This window comes from Hemibagrus wyckioides, linkage group LG15, assembly GCF_019097595.1.
Source record: "Hemibagrus wyckioides isolate EC202008001 linkage group LG15, SWU_Hwy_1.0, whole genome shotgun sequence".
NCBI classification, from domain to species: Eukaryota; Metazoa; Chordata; class Actinopteri; order Siluriformes; family Bagridae; genus Hemibagrus; species Hemibagrus wyckioides.
In genome coordinates, this window is record NC_080724.1 from 17068418 (window position 1) to 17095674 (window position 27257).

At 38.7% G+C, this 27257-nt stretch overlaps 1 protein-coding gene across 3 annotated transcripts in view; it reads right to left on the bottom strand.

Annotated features, from left to right (window-relative positions):
• stat6 (signal transducer and activator of transcription 6, interleukin-4 induced) overlaps positions 1–26507 on the bottom strand; it is a 34042-nt gene extending 7535 nt beyond the window's left edge. For 2 of the 3 annotated variants that reach the window (XM_058409838.1, XM_058409840.1), the window contains exons 1-16: positions 26343–26507; positions 19593–19744; positions 19364–19508; positions 16864–16944; positions 16588–16774; positions 12586–12677; positions 12288–12436; positions 10158–10292; positions 9670–9843; positions 3530–3617; positions 3230–3352; positions 1990–2082; positions 1303–1506; positions 673–767; positions 450–583; positions 166–339 (exon numbers count right to left, since the gene is read on the bottom strand). In XM_058409838.1, the coding sequence (XP_058265821.1) occupies positions 166–339; positions 450–583; positions 673–767; positions 1303–1506; positions 1990–2082; positions 3230–3352; positions 3530–3617; positions 9670–9843; positions 10158–10292; positions 12288–12436; positions 12586–12677; positions 16588–16774; positions 16864–16944; positions 19364–19508; positions 19593–19726 (2008 nt within the window). In that variant the 5' untranslated portion in view covers positions 19727–19744; positions 26343–26507. Of the gene's footprint in view, positions 1–165; positions 340–449; positions 584–672; positions 768–1302; positions 1507–1989; positions 2083–3229; positions 3353–3529; positions 3618–9669; positions 9844–10157; positions 10293–12287; positions 12437–12585; positions 12678–16587; positions 16775–16863; positions 16945–19363; positions 19509–19592; positions 19745–19892; positions 19935–26342 lie in introns of all 3 variants that reach the window. The other variant, XM_058409839.1, reaches the window with a different exon arrangement.
• Between the last annotated feature and the right edge of the window lie 750 nt (positions 26508–27257).

The window sequence follows — 27257 nt, forward strand, 5'->3', positions numbered from 1 at the left end:
GGAATCATGTTTAAATGTGCCTCAAATGGACATCAGATTGCTGATGACAACTGACCTACGTTTCAGAGAATTCTTCCGTCGCACAAAAGTTAACAACGTCACAAACTCTCCTCTATCTCTAGCATAAAGATGTGATGGGTGTCATGTTGTGCCATGTGTACTTGCCAGTATAATATTTCTTAAATGCTTCATTTTTTGGCGTTAGTTGTGGAGTGTGTCCCAGTCCATGTGAATATACTTGTGAGATCAGACTGATGTCCCGAATACGATCGCCAAGGCCGACAGAGTCCAGGTCTTTTTTGGTGAATGGTTGGATGTTCTGGATTTTCCTGCCTCCAGCTGGAGATACACAAAGATTGTGTGTGTGAAAATAAGAAAGCGAGAGAGACATGACCACTGAAATATTTACTCAAGCAAATACGAATCTATTCGCTTTTCAGCATACGTACCATCACTGAGGCCGACATAGGCGATGGTGATGCCGCCAATTTCAGAGTCACTGAAGCGCAGCAGAAACGTGCCGCTCGGTTGGTTCTGCAAAATGACGTGAAGGTGCTGCTTCCCAATGAAGCCCAGGATGAGTCTGCAGTGGACAATAGCAGAGGTAATTGAAAAATGATGTTGTTTGGTCAAGTTAACTGCTCAGTCTAAGAACACTGAGGCTTCTCATACCCATCGCTCCAGTAGGCCTTTAGGCATTTTTTGGTCAGATCAATCACTCCCTCAAACCACTGCCAGAAGGTGAAGTTTCGCCCAGGCAGAACTTCCTGTATCAGAAATAATAATATATATTAAATCTTTGGCTGCATATGATCTCATGGAGTGTGTGCACGAACGACAGCGAGCCAGAGCAAACATTAAGACTGAAAACCTTTTGAGGTCAAGCTTTTACTTGATCTACGCTTTATTCACGCATTGTGTCACTGATAGATCTGTTCTTTAGAAGTTGTTAAACATTCAGCATGCAAAAAAGTACCGAAAACATGAACATCATAAGACCACATTTAGTGAGACCTCTGCCCAAAATCAAGTCCAAGTACAACTGCCAAGACCTTACAGAAAATATCTTCAGGCTGGATTTCTGCAGTTAAAATTTCATTGTGTGGATATGGAATATGATTTGAATTAAATATATGCTATTAGTCCAAAAAGACTTTTCGTGCAAAAATCCAGAATTCCAAAAACTCTGGACCAAAATTTGGAATTATTGTTTACAGATTAAATCAAACACTTTCACATATTTTTGGACACTACTGCGCATGTCCATGTGCACGGTCGCTTCATTAATAATATAAATAATACCTTGTTGAACTGAGCCCAGGATACCGGTGCGTTGCTGAAGTCCTCGGAATTATCGGTCTTGTCAAAGATCTTCTGAGCGAGGCAGTGCAAGTTGACTCTGTCTAACGCGTGTGTGGTCTGCACCTCAGACATGAACTTAGAGCTCAGAGCCTCAGACATCTGACTCCAGGGCACCCGATCCGGTACCACGAACGGGATCCTGTTCTGTGGACACGACGACACAAAACGTTACAGGTTTACATTAATGCATTTACGTTATTGTTTCTATAGCAACAACTTCCACAGGCACTTGTATGGTGGATTAGTAACTGTGTATTATTTAATATGGTAAAGTTTGCTGTGAGGAGGTGTTTATTTAACACTTTTGGAAGGAGTCTCCAGGAGTGTTGACCTCAAGTGAGAAAAATGAGCGAGCGACTTCTTACAGCTGTTATAATGAAAGTAATAAAAGGAACTTGTTTTCTGGATTAAACTGAACTATAAATGGATTAAAAGCACAATTTGTCATATTTTAACAGATAAAACTAATCAGCATCAGCAAGTTGCTATGGAAATAAAGTAAGAAAACATTTTGTGACACACTGTTATGGAAGTTCAGTGACACGGTTTCACGCCAGGCCGGATCGCTCCCACCCCGATGCTGATTATGTTCCTACTGTAGCATGCAATTTCGTCTGTGTTACTCACAGGTTCAGAGAACGCACAGTCCCAAATGATGGTTGCCATAGCATTGTTCTCCTGACTGCCGTGTACGATTACAACAACGGGAAGTGAGATCACCTGCAAGAGGAAAAGAAACACCAAGCAGACACTGAACAACAACAGGCCGGGACACAGTTTTGTAAATATTTTTCTAAAATTTATGTGTGTTGCACTGACACCGTATCCTAGACCTTCGGTGCTTTTTATGCTGCAAACTAAACATTGATGCTTCACAGAGCCTTAAAATAAAAAATAATCAGCTAAACAATTCAGCATGGCTATTAGGATATTCCACTGCCTGGAACATATCACAGAGAAGCCAGACAGCTGAATCAGGTTAAATCAGACCGAAAGAAAACCGTTAAGTACAGTACAGCCATTTCGACACGCTATTGGCTGGAAGGGTTGGAAGTAGCCTAGCTGCTGATTGGCTGGTAGCTACAATGCTTTGTATGCGTGTTGTCGCGGAGGGTAATGTATTAAGCTAACTTTTAAATGAATTTAAAGTGTTTTAGGAGCATGATTGGGGGTCATATTTAGGGTTTAAACTCTAAAAATAAGCATTTACAGTACAGTATTAGCATTTTTAGTGACTCCACCGCAAAACCTTGTCATTCGCGACGGGTCCTGGAACGTAACCTCGGAGATGTGTGAGGTATTACTATATATATATAGTATATGTATATATATATATAGGCATCAAAACGTCACAGGAGATTATCTTTGCTCTGAACATACACGTTCTTAGTCATGCATCTCACCTTTTCTTTTTTCAACACACACTATTTGTACGTCTCGTCAACGTGTGATGCATTTTGAGATTTGGAGTCCCTGAATTGTACAAAAGGCTAAGACATATACGAGTCTGTGTTTAAGACACAGGTGAGATCAGTAGAGTATCTCCAGCAAGGAACGTGAAAAATGTGTCTGAGAACAAAAATGCTGAGTAGTAGGCATGACTGGCTGTTATACTGATTTGCAAGTTTGAACTGGTTGAGTGAAACGAGGCAGTGTGCCATGTTTAGGTCTCGAGTTACTCGCCGTTTTGGTTACATAAACATTACATATTTTTAGATTGATTGGTGGACCTGGGATTTAAACTTCCGAATAGTAGTCCATCACCTTAACCACTAAACTACTACATCTGCCACATACCACTGTTGTCTGAGTAACAGAAAAGGCAAAGTAAACAAAAATAACAACTCAACCAAACATGCAAAGCTACCTGGACACTGTAAGGACTGTCACAGCCCGTGATGGTTATCTCTGTAGTGAAAAGCAAAGCAAACTTCTCCTCCGTTACTGACTCCGAGCCCTTCCTGTCTGCCCGCTTGATCTTCCTGATGGACTGTGAAAGAGAAACAAAGGCTGCTTAAAATGATTACCTCCAGAAGTCTGAGCAAGTGTGTTTCTCTACCAAAATCGGCTGATAACGTCACTGCTCGTTAAATCTCATACCACGCTGACAGCAGAGGGCTCATGGTTACTGCATGCTGTTAAAAAAAGGAGCTCATTTTGTACAAACCATATTCCTGAATGTCGCACATGTGCTCTTGCTGGTTGTGTTGTGTTCTAAGATGGCGGTGCTGTTAATCAGTTCTCCTACGTTCTCACTGAAAAAGAAATATCATTGGGAGAGGAAATTAGCTCCTGTCCATGAACCACAAGGATCACATACAAGCAACATAATATAAGCTCTCAAAATATACAAAAAAAGAGTCTTTCCTCGCTCCTCGACCCCCAAATTAAAATGGCAGATGAGCCGAAAGATATAAATCCGGAATGATTGACAGACACATATGAGTTTTAACCGAAACCCCTGGAAGCCCTGCCCCTTTCCCTAATAATGTTTTTCTAGTGATTTTCCTGCTGGAAGAAATAAGGTGCACTATTGCTTTGGGTCAGAGTAAATAGAGAATTATTTGCATTCATGATTGCTAAATATAATCTCTCTATTATATATGGTACAGTACAAAAGTCACAGGCAGATGTAATAAAACGCTGTACAGCAAACAAATCTTAGAGCTAATCTTGGAAAGTTATTCAGTAGACTTTGACTGCCACACTTGCTTTTGATTTTGCAGGTATTTCCTGACAGTCAGCATTCATCATTTGTCCGAAAACTGGTCTATTATGTCATATGTTACTTTCTGTACTGACATGCCGTACTGACATATTTATTCTGAAACATTTCATTTGGCTGTAAAGGCATGTTCAGAAATCTAATTTGAATGCACAAGACATAGCATATAAAAGAACATTTACACACACACACACACACATTTTATATACACACATATACTGTGCACATTTTCTTAAACAGTGGAACCTCAGCATCCGAATGCCTTCCGTTACGAATTTTCACATTAAGAATTGAAATTTAAGAAGAAAAGAAATTTGCATCAGCATACAAAGCATGTTTGGGATACGAACCGAACCGAACCGAACCGAACCGAACGCCGGCTATGTTGCGTGTATGTACGGTAGCTGTTGTAAACTTTGCATCAGTGGAAAACCAAGCGAAGCCAACCGAAGCGATTTTCCAAATTTTCCGGATTTTTTCCAGTCAGCAAAAGCTGTTTCGCAAGAGTCAACCCATACCAATGTTGCTTTTGGCAAGTGTTCAAAAGCTATGTGATTTTTTGCACATTTTTTTGTTGACAGATTGGTGGCATGGGTGGTTTATTAATTTTTTTCTATTTTTAGCCCAAGCTTGGTGGCACGACTTCCTGTTAGGACCCTTGACATGGAATGCTTGGCTTGGGTCAGTTTTTCTTTGTATGCAGCCATACAGTTTACATAAACTTGGTATTGGTAATATTGGTAATATTTTTTGGGTGGCTGGAACGGATTATCTGCATTTACATTATTTTTCATGGGAATATTTGTTTCGCAATACAAATTTTCGCCTTAAGAACTCACATCCAGCATGCCGAGGCTCCACTGTATATTTTTTATTTTTTATAAATATATTTTAGATACTCAAATCTTAAGAATGCCATCAGAGAAGAGGCAGAAATGGAAGAGAAAGACAAAAAAATTAAATTAAATTATAGAAAAAAATGATTAAACAGATCTACCCCAAAGTATCATATTTAAGTATTCATATTTATCATTCATTAGTTTAATTTTAATGATACTGAAAGTGATTAAAAAGCTGTTTGCGGTCCTGCACCAGTCAGCACACATGCATTCTCACAGTGTTGTGAAGCCTGCTGCAGTAGAAATGTTTTTTTTGTTTGTTTTTTTTTTTACAGTCACCAATATCCTTTTGGGGAAATAAAGCCACATGTTCGTCTCATTTAGTTACGATGGAGAAGACTCACTCTGGGCACGCTTTTCATATGTACGGCTTCTTAGGCGAGTAACTCGTCTTCAGTTGATGCTGCGGTAACTTTTAGAAATGTTACACGCTGTATAATAATGAAAAACTCCTAAAGGCATCATAATCAGAAAATCTGCTGTTTATCTGCTGATTTCTATGAAAGGGCAAGTTAGAGATGCCTGGAATTTTAAGTAGGTGGCACTTTAAATTCCAATACGTGTCTGTGGGTCAATGCAATAAACCATATCATGCTTTAAATTAGCATATTTTTTTTTAGTAGGATGCATTTGCTATAGTTTCTTAAGATGTTTCTGGTACAATCAGCTGCAGAAATATAACCTCTATCTGCATTTCTCACAAATCTGAGAATATTCACAGCAGCTCACTTCCCCCAAAATGGCCTTAGATGAGTCGTGTGGTGACGAATTGTACGCAGTGTCAGCTTTTGTGGCCAGCAACAGGAAATAAGGTGATGACAAAAAAAAAAAGGGCCTGGTACTGGCATAGCAGAAGACGCAACAAAACACTAGTTATAGTGTTTCATGTAAAAGAAATATATATATATATATATGTACCCTGTTTCTGAAAAAAAATCTTTTTACTTTTTGTGTGAGTGCTTATTGCGTGATGTGTGATGTTAAAAGGTCAAGAGCAATACAATGGAAGTCATGTAAATGCTTGAACTCCAACATGGGTGTACATGTAGGCTGGCAAGGCTTTTGTCGTATATGTGTAGTATCTGATGTGGCGTAATGAGGTATTACAACATTTGCGTTGTGGGCGGTTACACAACTGTGCATGCCTGGTTATTGCCACATATGATGTGGTACTGTATCGACTCCTCTTTAGCTAAGCAAAACGAAGCCTTCTGGGTTTGTATAAGTTCTTATGGTGGGTGCATACGAGTGTGTATAGGGCACTGAGGGAATGTGTGTGTGTGTGTGTGTGTGTGTGTGAGTGTGTGTGTGCATATGGGGGTAGATGAGCTGTATAGATGAAACAGTCCCCATAGCAGCCCACATAGATCGCACAGGATTAAGTAAAGCATGTGCCTCCATTTCTTCACTGCAAGCTGATATCTAAGAGTATTTAAGTTTACTGTAAGGGTTAGAAGAAGTTGCTAGGGATATTCAAATTCATGCAAAGTCAAACATGTAAATTTTGGAAAAAATTTGTTGTCTGCTCTAGGTCATTTTTCTTACTTGTAGATGATGAACGCTTAACACGAGAGAAATCACACCAGACAATAAATATAATGGAAGTGTAAACGAATCACAGGACAAGCAGTTGGAATAAAAAAAATGTAATAAATAAAATAAAATAAAATCAAATCACATTTCTACCAAATGACTTGTGTTTTTGCAGCTTATTATTTTGAAAAATTCCACATGTCCACAGAAAAGACTTGTGAGCAGTAGATTTGTGATATACGCACCAGATATGGCGATAAATACGACGCGAATATGGCGATAAATTTAATATCACTGTTTTAATCAACTCCATCTTTGAGTGACTTTTTATCATTCACAAACTCGCATCATCATCGGCTCACTTTTCCACCACATGCATTTCTATCAAATTCATTCAACCATGATGTAAAAATATAAGGGCTATATAAATTCCAAAGAGATTATTACACATTTTTACATATGGGTGTGGCCAATTTCACGGGTAATCAAGTAAAAAAACACGTTCTCTAGTTAACAAAACATGTGGTTCGTTACCATAGATAATATATGTGTTATTTCTTATCTGTGACAATTGCTCTTTGATGATGTTCGTAAAAAATGTCAACAATGTAATCTTTACGATTTTAACCACCGCAGACGGCAAACGAACACATCCGCTTGTTTCTAAGCTATCAGCTGCTATGATTCGAAACAAGTTTGATAACTGAATCATTTTCATTGTAAACTTCATGTCGTTATTAATAATAATTTAATATCGATATCCTGAACTGATCTATTTCTATAAAGCCACTTTGTGACAACATCCACTGATGAAGTTCATCGCTATACAAATAAAACAGAATTGATTTATTAGATTAAGATTAGTAGAAGGACAAAATTCCTGAAGGCTCTCGCTAGCATCTGGCATCCAACCAAAATGCATGAGCGTATCATACTTATCACTAGAATTTCAGCAAGCATGGAGTTTATTTACTACATTTCCTTATCCCCATGAAATTAATTCCTCCCTCCACAGCCGTCTCATTCCATCTTATCTGACTTCGTTGCTGCCTACGCCGCTAATATCTCGACTCACTACCTGATATTCACAGCCAACACGTCACATTGTTTATCACGTTCTCCTGTTCTCCTTGGAGTTCTCTTATCTTCCTGAACTTTAAATCTCTTCATTGGAATTTCATTCACGCATCACCTTGTAAAATTTCATATCCGTACTCCATAATGGCTCGTCAGAAGTGTTTACCCTATCACCGGGAGATAACGAGTTTAAAATCTGGATGATGTCATGCATATGACCAGCAGTCCACATCCTGGATGAGAGGGATGACTTTCTCCCTTTACAGTGAGCACAACACTAGCCAGTCGTTGGCTCTGCGGTGACAATAACTCTAATGTTGCTGCTACATACCAATGTTTACATGCTGCGCAACAATATTCTCACTTTAAGTTTAATTTATTAATATATGCATACCATCTTTTTCACTTTCTTCTTCTTCCTCTTCTTTGTTTTGGCTATATATAGTATATAATATCCCATAATTAAACACTTCAAATCAAGGTGGTCTATTGTTCTCCAGGTCTGCTTGAATCTTTCTACTTTTCCAGCAGATAACACCACTCCAGGCTTGCATGGAGACTTCAATCTCCAAACCAACAGCACCACCATCACCACAGACATCTCCCAGATCCTTCAACCTGAACCACTTACAGCCAATCCAAAAAGCACCAACTTCCTTGATGCGGTCTTCACCGAGAGCTCATTAAATCTACTTCATTAAATCTCACAGGAATACTTCATCATGTACAAGACTACTAATCTGTGTCACTGTCTCATCCGCGGATTTTCAAGCCCTCGAGGTTCCTCTGCTTGCACTGTTAGTAACATCTTCCCTTCATTTTCATCCACTGCGCTCTTATTCTTATTACCAGATCTATCTGGCTTCCTGGTGACCCGACATCTAGAAACTCAACCTTGACAAACGTCCTTCAGGGACACACAGCTGAGAAATTTGGTGTGATTTTAGACGAGGGAAGCAACTTCTCCAGCAACTTTACTGTTACACAATTCTGCTGCAATCTTTTGAGTAAACTCATTTCTGCCTTCTGCCAATATACAGTTTAATAAGTATCTCTCTCCAGCCAGTGCTGATTATGATTATGAACAAACTGTGTCTGTTCATAGAATGTCCTTTAATGAATATTTCTATCTGTATCTAGAGTTGTATAACCGGCATAAGCAAAACATTTTAAACTAATTACAATGATCACCTTTTGTCTTACTTCTTTTCAATCATGTCTGGGTTTGAAATGGTTTATTAGATGACTGACTGTCTTTTGTATTGTACACACACAAAAAATAGCACACTATCTGAATGTTTATGGAGTGTATATGTTTTGTGTGTGTGTGTCTGCTTCATATCCGGCTGTTGGTCTGATCCGAGTCGCTCCTATCGAACAGACTACATTTGTGAACTCTGTGATGAGGGGAAAAGTTCATTACCTACTTTGATTTCTTTCCATAACTTTGTAATAAACAAGTTTAATTAATCACGTGGACTAGTGTTTGTTCTCTCACAAGCCGCGCTGTTTTCCATATTTGTTCCAAAAATAACAGCAGGCGTTGAATAACAAAATGCAATCTGAATGTGAACGTTCCCAGTGTTCCCAGTCTTGTAACAAAGTCAGTTTTTGACTGTATATGGTATAGAAACTTGCCAGCTGCTCACATTGCAAGACTCCACAACAATGAAGCCAACAATCCAACCCTTAAAGCTCTCTTACTTACTGAAATATAGACAAGTGTTTTGCTGAAATAAGCTCTAGTTAAAAAAGATAAAAAGCTTTAATGTTATATCTGCAAAAAGAAAAAGATTTTCTAGGATGTCCAGAGCTTAAGAGAAGTACCATCACCTAATATAAATGGAAACACAGACATAATCTCCACCCAGCATTTTACGCGTTGAGAGGGAATTTCCCATAAATGATTGTGCCTCGAGGTTAAAGTGCAAAACTGTATTAACTTCCCTATGAATCTTATTATAGGAACTCCGGCATACTAAAGTAAACTGTGGCTTTCTAAAATAATAATATGGCTAAAAACAAACAAACAAAAAAAGCATGAAAGAGTATTTAGGGAAAGGATTTGCTTACTTTGGTATAAGCCCTTGTCCTATGTTTCTGGCTTGTGACTCAGTGATGATCTGCGCCTTCAGGAGCACCGGCTTGCCAGGAGCCACTTTCTCTCCCAGAAGATAGCGCACAGTACTGGAGAACTTGGACTGGGTTTTAATCACTTGAGGAGGCTGCTTCTCCACCACCAAGGAGCTGAGGAACCATAAAATAAAAGATTTTATTACATTGTGCAATATGCTGATCCTACTGAAACATTTTCTTCTAATCAAAACTCCATCTGTGGCACATCTGAGTCGCATAACCGCACTAGACACATCGATACAAATACAATTACATTTGCATTCATGGCATCTGGCAGATACTGGTTCACTAGGTCAGGGTATAAGTATACTACCAAATCTGAAAAAAAAAAAAAAAAAAAAGCCCTGTTGTGGAAATAAAACCCAGCCCAAAGGCTACTGAAGACTACAGAACTCTAACCTAAAAAGTATCTGAGTGTATTTCACCTTTGGATGAGAGTCTGCAGAAGACGGTTCAGGCTTTCCTCCAGCTTGTGAATGGGCTCGGCACTTCCGTGATCCCTTTTGACCAGCATCAGCTCCTGTCTCAAATTTCCATTGACCCCTAGCAGCTGTTCACACCTAAAGAGAGAGAGAGCGAGAGAGAATCAGAGAAGGTGCAGTACAAAAGAGAAAACACAGCGATGAAAAAGAAGATGGAAAGTATGAGAAAGGTAAGAGTTTAAACAAGCTACGGTTCTTTTAGTATTTGATTTGGATTCATACTGCACATGGGTAAACAAACCAGAGGCCCTAAAAAAAGCCAAAAAAGAGAACAAATGAGAGAGAGAGAGAGAGAGAGAGAGAGAGAGAGAGAGGGAGAGAGAGAGAGTTGTCTATTTTTGTACATAAATGAGTGATCCTGATCCTATGTAAACACTCGGAAATGTTTTTGGCTCATGTTGAAATGTTTCAACTGTTCTGTTCAACAAGAATAGACTCGAAGCTCTCGCTGACATAACGATACGCCCGGGACCCACAGAGCATCCGCTTCCTTATCCATTACTTCAACTGCTTTTCATTTTCGTTACAGCCTTAGATTGCTCTTAACGGTGTTTCTACCCTAATAATATATTTTAGATGATTTTTACACAATCAACCTTCGCAAAAGTAACTCAAGAGCTGCCTGTTTAAAGCTCTATACACATAATAGGAATAGAAACATCTGCATGGTTGTAAAACACGCCAAGTTTTAAAGGCGTGATCATTTGTTTCTATCTATTTCTGTTTTACTTGCGAGAATTAAGTTTAGAAATAAGAAGAAGGTAAGTACTGTAAAGCAGATCCGGTTTCACTCCTGTGATGACATGACATGACATGACATAACTTCCATGACATGTTATTCTACATTTCTCATTTGCATTGCAACATGACTAAAACAGCCGAGTTGACCAGGTTTACTAGCCGCGTAAATCCGTGATGGTTCATTCCAGGTTTCGGAGAAAGATGTCTTTGCTGTTCCTGCTTAAAGTAGATTGTGTATTTGATTGAGCGAGCAGCTTCAAATTAACTGCACTCGTCCTTACAGAAAAGCGTCTCAATTAATAGTCTCTGAGTCATATATATGAGCCGAGGTTAATAACTGTAATACTTTTGTTTTATAACTCGTGTGATAGTTTAGTGTCGATTCTCCAGGATCAGACGGTTATTTATGACTCAATGTACAAGCTTCCTTATATCAACGGGCACATATTTCCTGCCTTTGTATCATTTCTTTACTTCCAAATTCACAAGGACGCGCATGATAAATATACTAAAAACAGAGAATAAACCGATTTTGAAAATGGACTGCTATTTAATGAAAAAACTATCAATATTTGGTGGATTCTGCAAGTTTTAGAAATGAGTTTTTAGTGTCAACACCTAGTGACAGTTACTATGTTGTCTGCTTTGGGACGGCCTTTAGGGCTTTTTATTTTTCCATCTTCGAGAGAAAGAAAGAGAAAGGCTAGTGAGGAAAAGACCGTTTATGGCGTGTGCTTGAAGCCTAAAGTGTTTTAAACTATAAGGTGTTGGAATGTATGACTGAAAAAAATATCTATGTATTCATCGTAACTGATCTGAGTAACATTAACACGCTTAGTTTGTGTACATGCAACATGACCGAGCGCAAGGCTGAGCTGAGAATCAAACCCGCAACACTGGTATTGCATAACAGGCACATTACCACTGCACTATTGTTCCACACAGAGTTTAACTGCCTGAATGTAATCCTACAGTTATACTGTAGTTCCCATCAGCAGCAACGTCCTCATGAGATCTCACACTGTGATTAATTTACATTAATACTATACTAATGATCACGTTCACTCTACATCATTTAATCTACTAATTAGAAACTTGTTTACATAAGTTTTAATAAATGAAATGAAATCATGTTTCGTTAAGTATTATTTCTTTAATCTGACTGACCACATAGTCCTTTTATTTCCAAGTGAATTAAATATATAAAAATAAATAGAGTAGATAAAACATATAATGATAATAAACAGGCGCAGTCACATTGTACAACCTTATAACGCATTCCTAAGTGTACGTGCAACTTGGAGGCAAATGAGCAGATTTTTATAAGCTCACCAAGTCTGCAGAGGGAGGAGATTTTCATCGAAGCTGCGTCCAATGGTGGAGCGGAGCTGCTCCCAGCGCCAAGACTTAATACGGTGGATGAGACGACTTTGGCACTGCTCCAGATTACACACTGCCTCCTGCAGCAGCTGCAGACGTGACTGTATATACACACACACACACACACAAACGACTCCATTCACAAACCAGAACCAAACACTGGTAGTTTTTATGTCGGGGCTGTTACGACTCTGAGGTGCACCTTAGGAAAAAAGTGCTCACTGAATGGCCTCCTGTGTGGCGTGTTTACCTTCGTAAAGTTTTGATATTTCCACTCCAGCTGTGCTATGCGCTTCTGTTTGTTGACCTGATCTTGCTGTTTCACCTCCATCTCATTTGGACCTGTGCAGAAATAAATACAGATTGATAGTTTGAGTTTGGGAAGAGGATCGGAACAAAGAACTACTGTATGGCAAAACCAACTGGGGATTCGACGAGAGCTGCAAAAAAGGAAACTGAGGCAGAAATCAACAGACTGGTCCGTGGAGAGTACACAGGAGCAGTAAACATATGTGTCCTATAACACCATGCCATCAGAATGATTTATTTACTTACAGCCAGAAATATGTACAAAGAGCATAATTTATATGTGTAGTACTTTACAATCATTCTATTTATTATTGTTCTTTCAGCTGCTCCCTTTTCTGGGTCCCCACAGCCAATCCTCTGGTCTGCATATTCGGATTTGGCACAGGTTTTTATGCCGGATGCAGTTCCTCACACAACCCTCCCATTTTATACAGACTTGGAACTGGTACTGCGGCTTAACTCTTCAGTGGCTGGGTTAGCTCCCTGTTGGAGAATCGAACCCGGGCCACGGCAATAAGAGCACAGGATCCTGCTGTTGTTTTAGCCACCAGAAGGCTAAACCCAATCATTCAATTTATTAAGAAATTATATTTTTGGGTTACTCTAAACATTACTAATAGTAAATGATAAAAATGATATACAAAACCAGTGCAAACCCCGTCTCCTGGAGAGGTTAGCATTCCTGAAGAGTTATACACGCTAAAGATAAAAAAGAAAGGGTTAAATAAGACGTTACTCATGCTTTTAATACGGTGAGTCAGCTCACAGTTAATACACCAGATGCATTTCTCAGCAAACACACGGAGCTCCCAAAGTATGTTTTAAACATCAGGATTATCAAGATTAACTCTCACCATCTTTAGCCTCGCTGACGTGAAAGGAAAATGTTCCCTTTTCCGTAACAGAAAACTACAGTTCCTTCCGAAAAATGTTAACAGTGGTGTTTTACCGTAAGCCTTCCTGTGAGGTCGAACCAGCGTGGACGTTTCGCTCAACATCAGCGCTTTTTCACCCACAGGACACTGGGTGCTTTCAGTCTTCCTCATAACTCCACTCTAATGTTTGGACTTAACTGAAGCTCTTGATGTGTATCAGCACGGTTTTATGTGCTGAACCGCTCTGTGATTGGATAGCTGCACGGTGCATGTGTACAGGTGTTTATCATACAGGTGAGGGCGAGTGTGTATAGCCTAATGCGCCAACTGTTTCCAGAGAAACAGGACTTTTTAAACAAATGTACATCAGCTGTGCAAGCAAGGTGCATCAGCTGTTTAAGCAGGACAGGCAAAACATCCTATTTCTCTGGAAAGGTTATGTGTGCTAATCTTAACTGCTTCAATTTCACTAAATCTGGACTAAAGTACGCTCTGGTTCATTGTTTCCGATAACTAAACATTAACTAACGGTTTGTGTAATTAAAGGGCTGCCTTTTATATCTATTGATAATTGAAGTATTTTTCTCTGCCATCTCGTTTTATATTCTTCTCTATTTATTTACTTCCCTCTACTTTCTCTTCGCTTTCCCTTTCCATGTTTCCTTTTATACGTTGCTTTATTCATTCGCTGTTGATTGCTCAACAAAAAGTTCACTCAGAACTGGTATACAGCATGCAGTGTTTTTATAGAAATCGCATTCCACTGGGTGCATTTCCAGTCATTAGTGCATTTCACACTTGAAATACTAAACCCCGGAATAACTTCTTTCAACTTTCATACTGTACCTGGGCCTAAGAATTCATCCTAACAATAAATAATCTGATGTTTCACACAGGACATTCCTCAACCCTGGCTTAACCTTCTAATGTGCATAACCCTGCGGTGTAATAAAATAACCATGATTGGATAAGTACAGTGTGCAACTGCTGTAAATAACGGCTCGTCATGATGATGAGGGGAAAAATGGACGGGTCTGCGGTTGAGTGCCTGAGCAGGATTTCACAGCTTTTTATTATTCTTTGTCCTTTGTAAAAATTTGTCGTGTAGTTCCATTTATTTTTAGTGTTACATATTTCCTGCTCGCTAGCGCAAACACTTCTGTGTTCTGCCGTCTGACTCTACTGAGTCAGTTAAACGTTGTTACGTCCAGATTTTCACGTGATATGAGGCACTCACTGATTGCTTGTCTGTAAGAACACTCTAACACCACATCGTTTCACACGATACTGTGAGGTTAACACTGCAAAAGTTTCACTAACACTCCTTCAGGTCAGGGTTTCATAATCCCGGGTCAAAAGTGCTGCTAACCTTGCTGTGCGAACTGAAGGATCATGGAAAAGAAGAGGGAGAAGATGGAGAAGGAGAAACAATGGAGGCCATAACAACAAAGAGGACAAAGAGTCTGAGAAACGTGAGCTAAGATCAGAGATTTGTGGAAGTGAAGAAACAGAATTCAAGGTGAGCAACTGATAAACACCTAGCAGATGAGAAGATACTGAAGATGTTGATGATGTTCTTGCTACTTGCAATAACAAATCTTGTTCAGTGGCTTTGTTATTTTAGTAGTAATAAGAATACCTGTGATTCCTGTGCACTGCTGATAACCTTAGAAAACATTCAATATTTCAGAGCTTTCCATCGCTTGTTTTTTCCAAAACAGCATAAAGTGAAGCACCATGCTGCAAACAACTCCAGCCTGTAATTTGAGGCCATCTCTCTCTGACTGCACTCTGATCAGACCGATGTGTCTTAACATGCTTAGCCGCTGATGTGCCTCACAGTGTCCATGCACGTATAAACAAATTAGTCATCGTTTTTTCTTGCAAATCAAGGATAAAAACTTCTGTAGGTTAAAGATAATTATACTTTTTTCTCTCCACTGGCTCTGTACACATTAAAGCCACCGATGAGTCAGGAAACACTCAACTGTCTGATTGCTGCAAATGACAGTTGACTAAGAGCCAATCGTACGATGTTGGTTCTGTGGTTTTAGAGACACGAACACTGCAAACAATACAATCCTAGTAGGCAGAGTGGAACACTAGAATGAACAGTACATGCAGACACGATCTGAGTTTTAAAATAAACATGCAGACCGATCAGCCACTAACCCACTAAGTAAAGTGAATAGCATCGATAATATTTTTACAGTGGCCTCTGTCAAGAGGTGGGATACGTTAAACAGTACATGAACATTCAGTACTCAAAGTTGATGTGTTGGAAACGAAGTGTTTTTTATGACTTTGACGCGGGCCAAATTGTGATGGGTCTGAGCATTTCCAAAACAGCAGGGCTTGTTGGATGTTCCTGGTGTGTAGTGGTTCCAAATAGTATCTACCGAAGAGGTCTGGTAGCTTAGTGGTTAAAGTGTTGGACCAGGTTGTGAATTTGAATCCCAGGACCACCAAGCTGCTACTGCTGGGCCCCTGAGTAAGGCCCTTAACCCTTATTGCTCAGTTGTTTAAAAATGAGATAAATTGTAAGTTGCTCTGGATAAGGATGTCTGTCAAATGCCAGAAATGTAAATGTACCAAATGTGGCAGAAGAAAGGAGAACAGATGGACCGTGTGGAGAGCAAAAGCTAGCCTGTCTGGTCCAATGCTACAGAAGAAGTCCCTAAGCTAAATGCACCTACATATGTGAGCATCAGAACTAAACCATGGAGAAGATGGGCTAATCTAATAGAAGGTGGTAGAATGACAGAAGGTGGGTTGATCTGCTATTACAAAATTGAAAGTGCACAAATAAAACCTGTAGACAAGAACGATCCTGCACGGAAATGAAATGTTAAACCACATAGTGTCCTTCATGAATTGGATTTTCTGTCTGGCTTGTTTTTAGTTACATTTGGTCAGAATACTATTTTAGCTACACGGGCAAAAAACATAGTTTTTAGCTTATAATATTTCTAACTCATAAGGCCACGGAGACATGAAGACAAACCAGTCCGTGATGAATAAACAAAAATATGACTCTACATGACATTATCATGGACAGCTTCACATACCCTGCATGGGATCTGCTTCTTGCTTCTCCCAGTTGAGCTCTTCCTGGAGTTGGTGGATTTGCTGACGGCAGCTCTGAATCTCCAATACCTTCATCACCAGGTTGTCCACATCATGGCTGCTGGCTTCTCTGGAGTGCTGTGGGGTACCGTTAATAGGTGCAGGCATTGGTTGAAAGATCTGGACGGGCTGAAAAGAGGCAGATGAGAAATGTCTCTAGTCTGATGTCTAACAAATGCACATCTGATTTTGAGGGGAGGGAAAGAGGTTTGGCCTACCTGTCGAAGCAAGTGTCTCTCTTTCCTCAGAATATCCCTCACTGTCCTCACCAGTTCCAAAGGCTGTGAGTGAAACATGCCCTGAAAAGTGGGGCAGCAGGTTAGATGAGTGTCTCACGCTAACTGTAATTACATTTTATAACACAGTACGTGTAAATTCAAGACATTTTTCAGGTTTAACAAGATATCACACATTTAGAAGAAAAAAGGGTTGTAATGTAGCCAACGATTGACAATGCTTTCCTTTCCTTTGTGCTGTTTTGTGTTTTAATCAAAAACCCATAGTACAAATGATCAGGGCTCTTCCTCTTTCATGTTCCATGGGTCCTGTTGCGTAACAGCACAAATAAACAACTTCTTGCCTGTGCCTACCAGTGTGCTATTTTCTCAAACTTTCCACAGCACAAGTAAAAAGATGTTTAACCGAAATGTGTAGAGAGTCGTAATGTGTTTAGGTAAAACCCAAAAAAAAAGCTTTGCCATTGCTTTAGCAAATCAAACAGCTTTTGAAAAACAACCGATGAACAGGAATGTAATATTAATTAATGTCATGGCTACATTATACCAGATGGGATTCATCATACAATATAAAGTACATTTTAAATTCAATTAAGCTTATTATTGATAGTATTTGGTCAGTGCAGTCCCTAATAATGATGACGATATCTGTCCATAGGTTTGCTTAATTCTAGGGTACCCCTGGCTACTCCTTAGCTCCGGATATAGCTCATGAAAAAAATAGAAACATAATATATTAGTTAATTTTCTTGGAATAAAATAGCACCAATAAGACGTTACTTTAGTTAGATATCTCATGTTTTAGTATTGTCTCGTCCACTGTCATGTCACTGGTTTGTTACCTGGCTGTGTTCACCTGTTTTGTTAGTCCTTGATTAGTTTCCCTTGATTAGTATACCCTGTTGGGTCAATGTACCACGTCACACAGTTACACCATTACTTCATACTTCCTGGGTTTGAAGTTAGTACCAGTTTTGACATAGTACATGGATTATCCTTTACCCGTTTGATGTTGCCTGCCTATGTTTTGACCGCTGCTATGGACCGGGATTGATATGATCATTAGATTTGCTCTTAAAATAAAAGCTTATACAGAATTTCAACTCTTGCATTCTGCCTCACACATTTTTTTCCTGTTACTTTTACTTCTACTCTAATTATCTGTCACGATTAGGAGTTAACTGGGAGTGCATGTGTGCCTGTGAAAGGGAGCCAGTGCATTTCAGCCCTTGATAACATGGGAAAAAATAATCCAAACAACTCAGTCGTAAAAACGGGCAAGTCTGGTTCCTGCTTAAGGGCAATTTCCAAACAAGTGAAGGCACCATGAGTATCTGTACACACAATTGTGTGCGACCATGACGATGACTCAGGTCTGAATCTGTGGTCTGAAAGGTTCACCTGAATCCCAGTTTAACAAAAAAAAGAACTGGTGAAAGAGATAAAGACATCAAGAGACCAAAGCTTGTACATCTATTATTAAGAAAGTCCCACACTGTCATGGTTTGAAAGCCTGGGAAAAGCCACTTAAGCCACTATAGGTCACTGTTTAGCCATAATGATCAGCACTATGTATGGAGGAAAAAGGGTGGAGAGACCCCCATTCTAGCTGTGTAGAAAGGCATGGGGATGGCAGCAGCGGGTGTGTTTTGCTGAAAAGATTGAAGTTGTAAAAATTGGCTTCAAGACAACAACAACAAAGCCCTGACCGTACATAACTTCTACAAATTTCCTGTGAATCCTGCTATTTGTAGTCTGAGCAAGGGGTTGTAATTTACACCAGTTCTGTCAGAGGGAATGGGCAAAGACTTCAGAAAAGTATTGTGAGAAGATTGGGGAAGGCTCCACCCGAATGTTCAAGCAATTGAATCATAATGCAAGCAAATATTAACATATGAAAAACTGATAAATAAAATAAAAGCTGAAAAGATTCATGTAAAGCCATTATTTTAAAAATAAAGTAGATAATAAACGTATTTAGTTTAAATGTATTTAGCCTAGTGTATGCACACTTCTGGCCTCCCCTGAATAGGTAAAATAAATGTAACAAAGCATTAAGTGCAAAACAACTTTCTTTCCTTTTTTTTTTTTTTACAAAGCAATTGGTGCAAAACAGCTTTTGGCATTTATTATATTAATTCATGATATAACCACTTTATCCTGCTGTGTGTTCTGGAAACAACTGAGTGCAGAGCAGGAAAACATCCTGAATGGGATGCCAGACCAGAAAGGGCTTCAGCCTTAGGGAAAATTTATTGTTACCAATTCAGCTCCCAGACAGCATGTGAGAACATAACCTGAGCTTGGAATCAATTCCTGGAGCTGTAAGACAACAAATTTACCAGCTGCACCACCTCACCCCCCATATCAGGCTTATTTCAAATGCTATTCCAATCTTCTTTCTACAATATCTACCTTTATTTGAATAAAAGATAATCATATATATTTTTAAAACTTCAAAAAAGATCAATGGGACAAGTACCATGTTCCTGCAGATGTGCTGGAGCTTGACCTTTTCCACCACATTGGGGTTTTGGTACACCACTTCCTGCAGCAGCTCCAGCATTCGGTCCAGCAGTAGGAGAGCCTGAGGTTCCTGCTCCCGGTTCTCCACATCGAAGTCCTCCCTGAGACCAAACACACATACAGCACCGGATAAACGTTCTGTAATTAGCACATTTGTCATGAATAGAATGCGTGAGAAACCGTACCATCTCTGCTCCTCGATCCAGCTGGCCAGGTAGTGCCTGACGTCTATGGGGAATGTGTCTGTGGGGTAGAGCTCCACCATGGTCTCATTGGATAAATAAGGGAGCTTCTGGGAAATCTGCATCCACAGCGCCATATTGAGGCGAAGCTGCAGCTGCCAGAGGAAAATACAACCGTGTTAGGGTTACAGAGCTGCATTGGGAGGTCATTAGTGTTTTCCTGATCCTATGACGCTCAGAAACATCTTCTTCTCGGAGACCTACTTCCATAAAGAGCTGCAAGATTTCATTATGTTCACACACCTGACCTCCTCGCTGTTAAGCATCAGAATTGTGACCTGTGCTCTGCATGGAAAGAAAAAAAAAAAAAAACAGACTGGAAGATCCTACTAGTGTTAAAGTTAAACATCCTGTTGGCCTTCAATTAAGTTGTAAAGCCATGTTTACACAAATTGCCTTCCATTATGCTGCGTCATTACATTTCATATCATGCATGTTGCATTCATGAATTTTTCACCTAAAAAATTGCATATATAATATTGTTTTTAGTACATTTAATTATTTTATGCTTATAAATACTGTGTATTTTAATAAATAGTATATCATGCAATGAAACTGTACATACGCTCACTGTACATTTTATGAAGAACATATTCATTTATGCAGTTATTTAATCATGAGGCACAATACATAAAACCATGCAGATACAAGTCAAGAGTTTCAGGTAACGATCAACATCATAATCAGACAAAAAGTGTGACCTCTGTGACAAAAAACGGATGTTGGTGCGAGACGGGCTGTTTTTATAAACTGCTGATCTCCTTGGATTTTCACACACAACAATATGTACAGTCATTTCCTCTGCATTTGAGCAATAACATGACTTCATTTTTAAAATGACTTAAGCTACACAGAAATGTAAGGCCATTTCCCCGTTTTCCTATCACCATTTTGAAAAGAAAATCAAAAGAACGCAACAGCAACGAACCAGTTACCCTAGCTCATTGTTCTGTTCTTCTATGCTATCACTTCAGCGCTGCTCACGCTGTATTTCTGAACAGGGAAACACAACACCAGCAAGTAGTGCCTGAGTTTTGTTTTGTTTTGTTTTTTAAATGATGAAATTTGGACAAGACATTTCAGTCAGCTGACAACTTCCACCGCCAACAAAAAAAAAAAAATAAAACCTGTACCATCGGTTATCCAACAACCATTTTTAGATTTCTTTCCAATTTCCATCTCCATTATACAGAATACTCTCCAATTTCTGTCATAACAAACACTATTTTTGTGGTTTAACTTTTATTACACATTTTCTCTACTCGTATCATTTTAAATCTCTCCATATTTAATCATTGGAATGCTTTCTGCCTAAAATATAATTCTCCATCCTCATGTATTGACATAGATAATGGCTACTATGGAGATTATTTCTTTTGTGGGGTACTGCTGGTTATAAATGTATAAATGAATAGCAGCAGTTTTCCCATGCACCAAGATTTTTGTGTCTCGGCCTCAAAGGAAGACAGTAATTACAAACCCACACACTGACTTATGACTCTCTTCGGGGTCAAATGTCAAATTATTTGTCATGTGAAAGCCTGAGCACGTGATATGCAAATTGGTGCAAAGTTCAGGACCTTAAGATGTTGCGTCATGTATAATGATGATCTGGGTGCATAAGTTGAAGAGGTTACATCCAAAGGAAAAGATCAAGTCTTAGCTCAGTGGTTAAGATGTTGGGCTACTGCCTGGAAGGTTGTAAGTTCAAATCTCAGGGCTGCCAAGATGCTACTTCTGGGTCCTGGAGCAAGACCAAGTGACTTTGACTTTTTATCTAGATGAATGTAAGTTGCTCTGCATAAGTGCTTTTACCAAATGCTGTAACTTTGTGAATCTTAACCATGGACTTTAGGAAAACTCTAAATGAACTCTTACTGTTCATCTAAGGTCTCTTCTATGTGCTTTATATTATATTATGCTATATAATATTTATTAATTATTTAGTACACCTTATTTATTATTGAACACCTTTCTCTATGGCTCAAAGTGGATAAGATGTCAGACTACTGATCGGAGGGTAATGAGTTCGGATCCCACCACAGCCAAACTGCCACTGGTGGGCCCTCGACCGACTGCTCGGTTGTATGCCTGTAATAAATGTCAGTCGTTCTGGATTACTGCGTCTGTCAAATGTAATGTAATGTAAATGTCATAATCTTAAAGAAACATGCTCTAAACAAAGGATCAGACCAGTTGTATAGGTGTTGGGTTTGTCCCTGCACGTTTTATTGTTTTCATGTCTTTTAACCTGAGAGCTATTATTTGGAATCAGTGTAAAGATGTGAATATTCTTTAAATCTAAGCTTTAAAAGAAACATGAAAGTACCACACAAAAGAGGTTTTAAAAAAGAGGTTCTTTTCTGAAAAGAGGTTCTTTTCTGAATCGCAGGAGTAAAAAAGACCAGCGTGTCAGGCTTAGTTAACGGCCCGTGGACTGCTTTTGTATTTTACACACAGGAGTGAAGATGATCCTTACTTTTATGTGCCCTCAAATAAGGAGCACATCCTGTCAGCTTTATCTCTGGTTAACATCAAGAGACCAACCATGTCATATACAATAGATGGTTTGCCTTTTAGTGCTTTACATGCAGCTATGGTATGGCAACACGGGTTATATTTTATTCTCTTGTTAATCCTGTAACAGGTCAGAATGGAGTCTTATATCTTTGTGTAATTATTCTTAAGCCAGTGTAAATGTTGTATCCAAAACCATTTGTTTGCACTGGATGCAGTTAATGCTTGGGCAATTAATGCAGGTTTGACAAAGGTTATTTTTGGCACCGTCATGTTGTTACATGTTCCTGTCACCATAAAACAAGCATTAGAAAACCCCTTTTGCCTTCTGAAAACCTACACAGAGTTCCCTTTTAACTGTAAAGAGAGCCTGTTATAAGACCTGACCTAGGAGCAGGAATTAGCAAAGCTACAGGGAACAGAAAATGACAACCGAAAACAAATGAATTTATTCACTACATATAATCGAAAACAATTCGCGATGTTCCAGGGCGAAAACGTTCTTCTGAAAAGGGCTTAAACAGCCGGTAAAGTTATTTTTCTGTCCCTGTGTGATTTCAAGAAAGTGCAGCCTAAACATTTAATTTTCCCAATAGGTGAAAATTCCTGTCTAGAATTACTCACTTCCTGTTCTCCTTACTGCATGCAGATAACATGATGTTAAATACCTTACTACAGCCTAGAAAGTATTTTGCCTACAATTCGGCAAGCAACAAATCACAGTGAAATGTTGAAAGAAGGAAATGTATATAAAAAAATAAAAAATACAAGTTTATGGTTAAATGCATTTATTTTTAATTTATAGCCCATGCTTTCTATAAGCTAAACTAAACAGGGGGCAGGAAGACTGGAGCAGGAAAGTAAAACTATTGTTTCTGTTCAGCGCACGTCACTTAACCCCCTCACTTCACATGATGATTAGGTCAAAATGATCAATTAATCAGGCCTTATTTCCTCATATTTCACTTTCACCACAGTTTTAATACAGATGAACTTGTAAGCCAGACACTTCACTTAAAAGGGTGTAAAAATAAAAGGTGAAACTTTTAGTGTTTATATTTAGTATTTAGGAAAGGAGTCTCCACTCCCGGTGCATTGTAGCCGTCAGACATAAAGCTGTAGCTTGCAGCTGCTCCGCAACATTAAATAAAACGATGCACCAGTGCTAGCAAATAAAAAAAAAAATAAACCAATTCTGCTTACGTGTTGCTTTTGACACCTTTCTCTCAACTGAAAGTAAACTGTTTATGCGAGCACGCATGTATGAAACAGAAAGATTAATCCTCCATCTTAAAAGAATGTACTCTCCTTTGCCAGGTCATGCATGGCAACAGAAAAACAAGCCTTAATTTTAGCGCCATGCGGCAATTATTCAGCTCGTCGGTGCAAGGTGTAATGTTAACCAGCAGCATTTTTGCAGTGTACCAGTTTATAGACGTATGTTTATAGGTGAATAGGCAACCATTTGACATTAAGAAACTAGCCAGACTGGTATACAAAGCCAAAAGTCGGTATTCATCGAGACAGATTCCACTGTCTGGTCTATTAAAAAACACAGACGCAAACTTCTAACATGGTTGATCATAAAAAGTCTACACATCCCTGTTTATTATGTAAAAAGTAATAATAGCACAATCAACCGTATCTAATCTTTTTTTTTTCACAGTGTCAAATTCCATTCCATGAACAGGAAATCCCTCCAAATCAAACCTCCGGCCACAGTGAAGGTGCAGAAGGTGCAGGCGAGAGAAGGCTTGTGGTGGGAATCGTGACCTGAGTGACGCCAAATAATGCACTGACAAAGAAATCCTAATTGGTTGTTTACATCGTAGCTATCCTTAGCATCGTAACCCATCCTTTGTTTTTTTTTTTTTAAACATGAAGTATATACCTGTCAAAGTTCACAATTCTAGCTTTGAAAAACATCATATGACATTTACACCACACGACTGCTTCACTTTTTACCATTCTCTGACATGGTAGTAATGCTAGCAGCACAGCAAAAACCAAAACACACAGAAACATATCTAGTGTGAGTCATCAAGAGAGTTTTTGTATTGAGGGGAGTCCCTTAGAGATGTGGAGGGTGCAGCATTTGCAGTGGTTTGTATCTAGGAATCATGAATTAGAGCTTTGCTTCGTCATTAGCTGCAATCGGAGCTGGTCTAAATGATAATGACAGCACAGTATTGATATTGTTATAAATTGTCATAATACAAATTTATGAGATATTGCATTATCACAATACCTTTTAATAGATTTTTTTTATGCATTTTATTACAATCGCAAAAGCATTATTAGATGCTAGCATTTTGTATCACAAGTTTTACTTATCATATGTATATAGATAGATAGATAGATAGATAGATAGATAGACAGATAGATAGATAGATAGATAGATAGATAGATAGATAGATAGATAGATAGATAGATTTAATAATATAATAATAGATCTATCTTTTTTTTATTGTATCACCCACAACTAGTTCTAATGCAAAACATATGATGTAAGAAAATGGCATGATGTTGCTCTGTTTTGTAAAAGTATATTACATGAAAAGCAGAAATGATTACCAATAGATGCAAATCCTGAGCCCACGCCTCACATGACCGCCTAACACACACAACTTTGCATACTTAAAACTATAAATATGCTTGTTTATGTGTTACCATTTTAAAATAATTTGAATAAAACAGGTTCAATTAAAACAATGCTTGAAAGAATTCATAATACGTATTCTCACAGAAAAAGGAAAGTGCAGTATGGGTAAATATTCCACAGTCGTCTGCGTTTTTTGCATTATAGCACCTTTTGAGGGATGCGACGGTGCGAAGGTCCATGTGACGTGAATAATGATGTATATGATATGATGGATAATGATACATGCTCAAGGATTTTTGATGAATAAATACCTGACCAAAAGAAAGAAAAGGTAAAAATATATTGCTTGTATATATATATATATATATATATATATATATATATATATATATATATATATATATATATGGATTTAATTTGTATTATAGTTTCCAAACCAGTGCATAAAATGTTTGAACTGCATTCATAATTGTAAACAAAATGTAACGTCCACATATACCGCCTAAATATTATTATTATTATTATTATTACAAACAACATCTCGAAGCAAATCAGATAAGAAATATTCCAACATTGTCCCAAACCAGTGACTGCCATCTCAGTGACATTTTGTGTCCAGAGACATACTTATAAGATTCCTGAGAACAACCCACAACATATGAGTTTTTGTGACCTTTTTAGGACTTTTCAGTTCTTGGTCAGTCACTGGCATTAAAGGTGCTTTCCATTAACCACAAACTCTAAAACGCACTGACCTCAAGACAAGTACAAGTAACACTCTCAGGCCTTGTGGCTTTAGGTTGCTAGTCCGTTGACGTAGAAATGACCAGCTATGAACAAACGCAGTGTTCCACATTCAAAACAGTCCTATTTGTTTAGTTATTTATTTATTCATTTATTTGTAGTGTTGAACAACATCTTGGAGGTGTATAGGTTTAAGCAGCAGGTCCTGTATAAAAGCTGGGTGGGTCTCATAGAGAACCAGTGAGAAACTACAACACATGCAGTCGAGAGGGAACAGAAAGTAGCAGGCTGTCAGGTTCTCTTAAAATGATTTGTTTTATGTTAATAAGCAGTCACAAATGACTACATAACACTAAGAGTGTGAGTGCTTACTAAACTCGAGACGACTGAAAGACGTTTTGTCTAAACATTTGTCAAAAGAAATCCACAGGTTTCCATTGCTCCAAAAAAGAGAGAGATCTTTTTTTTTTTTTTTTTTTTTTAAAATGGCCTGTTCTTCTAGGCCTGCCTTTTTCCCGCAGCGTCATCTCAGCAGCTTGTAAAGTCGCTTTAATGTAAACAGTGTGAACGCAAACAACTGCGAAACGGATTAAATACGCAGGTGTTTATTCGTCTCGCGATTTTGTCGCCGGTGTCACGGCTCTTATAAAACACGTCGACCTGTATTTAATACGAGCGGTGAGTGTTTCGGAAAAGTCCGTGTTTTACCGTGAGCAGCTTTTTCTTTCTACTCGAGCTTGTTCTTACTGTACAGGGTGACAACGGAAATGATAATTAAAGAAAAAGAGAGAGAGAAAGGAAGAGAAATCGGTGTCCGTGCTTAAACTTACCTTTCTTTGTCGCCAGCTCTTAAAAGCATGTAAGAGAAATAAGAAGTGTGTGCTTCTTCCGTGTATGCGTTGTGTGTGTGTGTGTGTGTGTGTGTGTGTGCGTGCGTGCGTGTGTGTGTGTGTGTGTGTGTAGTGTAGTGTTGTTGTTTCCCTTCCCAACTAGACTCTACTTTCACTTTCCTGTCAGTAGCAGATACAAGAGCTCATCCTGCCGCCCAGAGGACACACACACACACACACACACACACGAATCGTGTAGACAAGACTAAAATGAATAGTTTTGGGTTTTTTTTAACTTGAGACATAATAGATTTGACAGGTTTGTTGCCCTTCTAAGGCCCTGTTTACAGTGTTCACTTTAAAAACACTTTTTAACATCCAAAGCGCTTCATTTTGTAGTCGCAATAATTGTCTGAACAGTAAACTATACTACAGTAACTACAGTAAAAAAAATTACCGTAATGTGTGTAATAGGAGAATATAGTGGCACTGTACGATGTGGGCGGGGCGAGAAACCGTCATTTCGGCTCGAAGACTAGAGCGTTTCCAGTAAGAGGTTTGTTTCGAAACATTTCCGGGTGTGTGTGTATGTGAGTGTGTGTGTGTGTGTGTCTGTGTGTGTGTGTGTGTGTGTTTTCAGTCTCTTTTTCCTTTTCTGTTTTTCTCTCGGAAATGCCCACTTCCGACGAAATGACAGCGCTAGAGGAGGCGTTTTTTCACTTCTCTCTCTCGTCTTTTTCTAATTGATTCTTCTTTTATATATAATAATAATAATAATAATAATAATAATAATAATAATAATATATTACATTTAAATCGTACATGAATAAAGATAGTGAAGAGAACTACAATAAACATGGACTCAGTGTGTGGACCAGGTGCAACTTCCTCTTATTTCCAATAGAGGGCAGCAGC